At 51.8% G+C, this 6957-nt stretch overlaps 1 protein-coding gene across 1 annotated transcript in view; it reads right to left on the bottom strand.

Moving 5' to 3' along the window:
• The window catches only part of PTCHD2 (patched domain containing 2), a 17631-nt gene extending 11197 nt beyond the window's left edge, over positions 1-6434 (bottom strand). Inside the window, exons 1-6 of the mRNA XM_009325215.1 lie at positions 5507-6434; positions 3995-4214; positions 2226-2362; positions 1659-1793; positions 1274-1434; positions 769-908 (exon numbers count right to left, since the gene is read on the bottom strand). Of these exons, the coding sequence (XP_009323490.1) occupies positions 769-908; positions 1274-1434; positions 1659-1793; positions 2226-2362; positions 3995-4214; positions 5507-6434 (1721 nt within the window). The remainder of the gene's footprint in view (positions 1-768; positions 909-1273; positions 1435-1658; positions 1794-2225; positions 2363-3994; positions 4215-5506) is intronic.
• Between the last annotated feature and the right edge of the window lie 523 nt (positions 6435-6957).

Below are 6957 nucleotides of genomic sequence, written 5' to 3'. Positions count from 1 at the left end.
AAGAGACAAAGGCATGAGTTTTAAGCCACATACCCTGCAAAGAGCTACCAGTGGGCTCCCTCAGTGACAAGGACAGCAGCAACAGCCTGCTCCAATTACTTGGAAAGACAACAGGCAGTGCCATGAGCAATCTCCATTGTTAAGTGCTAAGAGGTCAGGGGCTGAGCTGCTATGTCAAAGCAGTAGCAGGCTGAGGTGGATACACAGAGCAGGGCTGAGCCATGAACACTGGGCGCTGAGTGATGGAAGTTTCAGCAGTTCATCTCCCTGCTAATGAATTAAACTAGGCCAGGTCACCTGCACTGATAAAGAGCAGGGAAAGGGGAAACGTGCTGACTTTCAAATACAGATCTGCATGCACTGCTTGTGCTCGCAGGCAGGAGCAATGTTGATCTGTCTGCCTTGCAGGGCCTGTGTCTCCACAGCTTGAGGATTTAGCTGTGCAATAAGTGCTCTGAGGACACAAATGGCTCCAATACTCCATGGGATTCAACGAAGAGGTATGACTGGCATTGCAGAGTCTGGCTCCTGGGAGGCACCTGTGCGTACACCAGGGGGAGTAAGAATGGGACCTGGCCCTTCCATTTTGCTCCAGTCTGGAATAGCAGAAGTTAAATTTCCCTTCTGTCAGAGACTAATGGAATGGCAAAGCCAAGCTGCCTGAGGGAGATGAGGATAACTGAGAGGATAGGGCAGGGATTTGCACACTGCCTTGGCCATAAGTTCCACAATAACTTCCCACCCACACAAGGAAGCTCCAGGGCTCACCTGGTTTGGCAGGAGCTCTCTAGCGGGGACATATAAAGGGTCCATATTCCAAGAGCAGCTGGCATGGTGAAGAGCACAGCTACCCAGCAGCAGGACACAATCAGCGACATAAAGAGTCCAAAGTCATGCACGGCTGGGATCTACATAAAGAGAGAGAACATGGAGTTGGGATCAACGGGGGCAGGAGACCTGCAGAGACATCAGGCCAGAAAGAGATATCTGGAGGAACCTGAGAATAGCACATGCTGACCTCAGTCATGGTAGTGAGCAAACCTGGTAGGTACAGGGCTGAGCTGATCAGTGGCACAGGAAATATTGCCTTGGATGCTGATACAGGGAGAGTGTCCACTGCCTTAGAGCAGGTAAGGGACAGCCCTCTAGGGCAAGCAAGTCCGGCATGCCCCTGTGCTGGATGAGAGGGCAGAAAGACGGTGCTGGCAGCTTCCCTCTCTATTAGGGCCTCTGGCAGAAACAGAGAGCCCCAAATCCCAAAGCTGCAGTGTACCTGAGAGAAGATGTTGGCAGCATATGCTGCAGCTGTGGTCAGGGAAGTGAAGAAGGTGGCCTTCCCTGCTGTCTGGATAGTATGGATCATGCGCAGTCGCAGGTCCTTGAGGTGGGTGGCTTGGCGGTAGGTGTTGATGAAAACAAAGACATCGTCAACCCCTGGGAAAAGAGGGGGGAGATTTTGATACTTTGCTCACAGTAGGGACACGTGCTAAAAATCTAATTTCCCCTCAACATCTGACCTGCAAATATTTCACTTACAGGTAATGGAGGGAAAGGGCTTGAAAATTCAGTCTGTATTTGCCACCATCACCTTTCTCTCTCCTGCAGGCAGGAGTTATGGCAAGGCAGCACAGGTAGCTTTTGAGTAAGGACGTGCTTACCAATCCCCACAATGACAAAGGCAGCCACACCATTGAGTATACCCAGGTACTGGATCCCAAATACGACGTGGTACAGGAACAGAGCCACCAGGCAGCTTAGCCCAATACTGGCAATGCCAAAGAACGACAGGAACACTATAGGAAGAAAGGAACATGATAAAAATAGTACTGCTGGCTGCCCCCTGGGAGAACAGACACCTCCCACCTGCCCTGTCAGAACACTGGTTCCCAGGAGTGTGTTGGTGACAGAATAGCTCAGGGCTACAAGAGTACCGCTTGCAGACTCCTTCCCATGAGGCCCATCCATGACATTACATCAGCTTTACACCAGCGTTAGTAAGATGGGAATTTGCATCTTATTCCTGTTCTCCTGTGAGCCTTCCCCCCGCATCCTGCCCACAAATCTCTGCTCTGGAGAATCAGAGTTGCATGACCTTCTGCATGCTGCTGTGCCACAAAGTCAGGCTGATGTCGGCATCAGAGCCTCTCCTGGGGCTTGCACAGACACAGGGAGTCATGGCATATTTGGCTTTGTGTGAGAGCAAGGCAGCTGTGACTGCAGCCTACCTGAGCAGGACGTAAGGATGTAGACCAAGACAGCTATGCAGCTACTGCTGATGAAGGCCAGCAACATGTCATTGTTGAAGGTCCTCCTCACTTCATAGTCAAACAAATCCGTCCCTCCATACAGCACCTGGACTTTGCTAGGGTGGGAAGATATGAAGGAAGGAAGAGGAGTAGGCAGAGTTGAGTGTAAAGGGAGCAGAGCCAGGGGATTTAACAAAGCACAGTGTCTCCCCCAGAGCCAAAGGAGATCACTGCTCTAATAAACTTGGCAGTTCTCTGAGGAAACAGCTGAGAGTGGTGAGAGCAGGTTGAACAAGGTTGCTGCTGGAGGTGAAGTTCACACAAGAAGGGAGAAAAATAAAAGAGCAGGTCTAATATTTTTAAAATTCCGCCAGTGCATGGTGGGTCTTTGGCACTAATAGACTTCTTGCTGTCAGCAAACAGCTCCTGAAGCCTCCAAAGCCAATTCCATCTGGAATCCTAATCATTGCTTATTATATTAAGCACAAAGGTAATAACCAGCAGATGCAGGCAGAGTGATCGCTTATCAGAAACCACATGATTTACCAGCTTCTGCTTCTGGAAGCAGGCTCTGAGCGGAAGTAATCCAAAATAATTTAACCAGGAGTACAATAACACTGCACCACAGGAGGCTATCAGGAATCCGAGCTTCAGAACCGAGCCTTGGCCCCAATTCCCTTTTGGCTTCCCAGAACTGCAACCCACTCTGCCAGCCTATTGCTGAGAATGCTCTGTGGCTGCCTGCTTTCAGGGCTGACAAGGGCTGGCTGCATTTCACTCTGCTTTTGAAGATCGGTATCCCTTCGCTCTGGGAGCTATTGAGATTCAGAGCAGTAGAGAGCTGGAGACTGAGAAGGTGCACTGACACTGGGACTCACTGCCTTCCCTCAGCTGTCTGGATACTGGGCTACTCTTTTAGCTCTACTTTACCATCTCCCTCTCACAAGCACTGAGCAAAGCTCTGTTCAACCAAAGTCATACAGACCTGGTGGTGAAAAAAAGCCTGCATTTCCTGAAACTTATCCTGCCCTGAAACTCCCCTCCCCACCTCTCTGTACAAACTGCAAACGCTTCTGGAAGGAATTACACTGGTGCGAGCAAAAGCAGAATCAGATCCACAGGTTGACACCTTGAGTAAGGACCATTTCACCCCCTGCATCAGACCAATTGGGGCCAAATTCAGACCAGGAAGGCAGAGAAGCAGCTCTGTTGGAGCCAGTGGAATTGGACTTGTGAGATGGAAGCAAACAGATCAATGCCAGACAGGGGCTGAGTGGAAAGGCAGGCACTGGATTCAATCTTTGGCTCCCTTTCATTGTCTCGATTGATGTCTCTGGCGTGTTGCTGCAGTAGGAAGTGGCATTAAAGGGAAGCATATGAGTGGTTTTCTGCCATATGCTCCCCACCCTCATTCATAGCACTGTGCCTGAGCTCAACTTCAAAGGAGATGCTTTTTCTCCTTCATCTGGAGCATCATGCTGTGGCCACTGTTTGAGACTGACCAGCAGTCTGAGCTGGCATGTCAAGCTTTCCGTGCCTTCCAGGTGAGACTGAATGCTGCAGGGCTATCAGAGCGGAGCAGGCATGTCTGCCCCGCGTAAACTTTAAGACAGAGCTTTTACACCCTGAAGAGCCTATTCCATCCACTCCTTTAGTGCAACAGAAAGCACCATCCTCTCTAACCTCTGCCTTTCCCTGCTCTCACCCACTCTCAGCAAGGCACCTGCCCTGTCTGCACAGACCCTCACCTTGTGGATTGCTTGGCCAGCATGGCCACGTAGGTGATGACAAAGTTCTGGAACTTGTGGCGCTGCTCCTCCCAGCGGTCCTCCACTGAGTAGTAGTTTGGCAGTGGTGCCCCAAAGAGGATTTCACTCCGCAGCAGGGAGCTTTTCATGTTCTCGGCAGACAAGCCCTCATCCACATACCAGTAGAATTCGGGGTGGGTCATGGCCAGCTCCAGGGACCCTGCGGGAGAAAGCAGCGTCACTTTTCTTAGGTCCTGCTTAGTTGACTTGGCAAGGCACAGGGTCTAGTCTGACAAAAGGAAACTGGGAGTGATCCTGTCTTTCATCAGAGCGATGCTGACTGCTGCTGCCTTGCAGAAAGCAAGGAGGGCTGGGGAAAGCCGGATTGCAAAGACTAACATTCCACTTCTGCTTTGTGACTCTGCTTGCAATGTTGCCTACATGCAGTTCCCCATCAGAGACGCATCTTCCACCTGACTGTGATCTGAACCACAGCTCCCCCAAACAGCAATGCACACAACATCCCCATCAATACTCCCACTGCTGGATGCACTTTGTTCTCGTACATTGGGCCAATATTTGCTCCATCATACTGGGAAGCACAAGAGCTAAACAATGCCCATGGAAGATGAGGAGTCCTGGCTCTGCTGTGATCTGGTACCTCTGCCATCTGATGGTGTGAGGCACGCAGAGATGGAGGCACTAAGCTAGCTCTGAGTAAGAGACACTGCCTGTCTACCCCCAAAATCCAAGTTCCCTTGAGTTCACACCAGAAAGTCCCAGAAACTATGCTCTTTCCTGTTTTGGTAGCAGAACCGTTACTCACACTGGAGCAGATGGAGTTAATTCTTTGCCTGCTCCCTGTATGGCTCCTGGACAGCTATCATCTGCAAGCCTGTGCTTGGGAGACAGATGGAGGCTTCATCCCACAGCCACATCACACCCACAGACTCCTCATGATTCACCTCTTTTTTCACCATCCAGAGCCTCTGCTCTATTAGACGGGCATAGTACAGGGTATGGAGCCAGGAGGAGGAGGCAGGGCCTTCCCTCTCCTCTCCTTATAGAAGCCTTTCCAGCTGGTGACTCACAAGTTGCCTTTCAAGCTCCAGAGCAGCCCACAGACCTCTTTTATTTGCTCCATGGTGCAGGGAAGCTCATCCCTATTGTCTGTCCAAGACCTGACATTCCTCTAGTTAACCATAGTCTTTCACAGGGGACAAGGGTCAGTAGAAGGCATCTGTACAATGCAGGACTCTCTCTCATTTGTCCCTCTTGCTCGCCTGTTGGGGCCTGTGTGACCCATGACTGGGGTTGCAGGGGCTTTGCTGAAAGGGTAGAAGACTGGTCCTAGCGCAGAAAAGACGATTCCTCAAGGCACAACATGGCAGCATCTTCCTCTCTGCACAAGGCAGTCACCCCTCTTAGTTGCACACCAGTAAGTGACTGCCTGAACTTGCAGGAGATTCATGCCTTAAACATGCCAGCCCTCACCCACGGCCCTCAGCTCACCTTGGATGTCAGCAAGGTCTTGTCCCATGCCATCATAGTATATCTTCCCTCCTCTCTCAGTGGGAAAGAAGTAGGTCATGAGGGAGCTGGGAGGGGAGCAGTAGGAATAGGAGCCCAGGGGCAGGTCCTTCAAGACTTCATGGGGCTTCCAGCAGAACTCCCGGAAGCGAGGGTGGTCCATGATCTTGCGCTCGACCTCATGGATGGTAACCAGGCGCTCAGTGGTGAAGATGTTGTTTTCAGAGTCCCCCCGAGCCAGAAAAATGAGCTCGATGCGCCAGTGGGCATGTGTCTGTGTGTTGGCACTGATATAAGTGCTGGAGTAGTCCCAGCGTGGGGCACCCCTCCCAACTTGGGAAGTCCAGTTTCCTGGGTTCAGGTGGGCATGGGGCTTGGGGGAGCTTGTCCTGCCCGCTGGGGTGCTGCGCTTGACCCGTGCACTGACCCCGAGATGGGAAGCATTGAGGTGAAGCTGCTGGAGCTGCTCAAAGATGAGCCTCTGCAGGGTTTCAGAGGTGAAGTCAGCCAGGTCCCGGCGGTTCCTCCCCCATGACCCAAACTGGGACTTGAGGGCCAAGGCAAGCGCATCAAAGCGCTGAGAGGACTCATGGTTGCGGATCTCGAAAGCATTGTAGGAGATGTCAATATCCAGGGCTGGGTAGTGGAGGAACATGACAACAGCAAGCACAGCAGGGATGGCACAGCCCAGGAAAAGGATTAAGCCAGCACAGTACGGGTTGGTAAATACCCAGCCAACAATATTCCAGAAGCCAGACACGGGCAGCGTGACACGCAGGGGCCTGACTCTGCATGGGCTCTTCCCACACAACAGAGCACCCTCCCGCCTCTTCCGGGAGCTGAAGGCTACCTCTTCATCTTCCTCATCTAGCCAGGCATCCTGTAACAAGGGGTCATCCTCTGTGTCCATGTCCAGCGCCTGCACAAAAGGGTAGAGAAAAGCAGTCAGCAACGCCCAGCACTGGGTGTCACCAGGCACAGCCATGAATCCATAGCAGTTGCCAAAGGGTCTCAGCAGCAGAGCCGGGGAGGAAGGCACACTCCAGCTCTCTCAGCCCTGTGCCCTCAGCAGCAAAGCATGATTTGCTACAGCCACTGAAAGAACAGGCTCGCTATGGGGTATCCCACACCCTGCCTGACAGAGGAACCAGAGAGGGAAGTTCAAACTACAGTCCCAGAGCTCAGTGCTCTGGCAAAAGAGGGCTCTGCCTGGCTCCAGGAACACCAGGCATAGAGATGGCGGGGGATTCACAGTACACTGCTCAGACCGCAGCAGCAGGAACATTTAATTAGCTAACCTGGTTCTTATGCCCAGGAACAGTTCATGCTACCAGATGAAAAATGCAAGAGAACGTATCTTCCTCTCCTTAAAACTGACAGATTTTCCCCCAGCTATTTATAGCTGTACTCACCTTTCCCACAAAGCATGCGTG

Source organism: Pygoscelis adeliae, unplaced genomic scaffold (genome assembly GCF_000699105.1).
Source record: "Pygoscelis adeliae isolate BGI_AS28 unplaced genomic scaffold, ASM69910v1 Scaffold36, whole genome shotgun sequence".
Classification (NCBI taxonomy): Eukaryota; Metazoa; Chordata; class Aves; order Sphenisciformes; family Spheniscidae; genus Pygoscelis; species Pygoscelis adeliae.
Note: the sequence above shows the minus strand (reverse complement) of the source record. Positions and strands in the feature narration are given on the sequence as shown.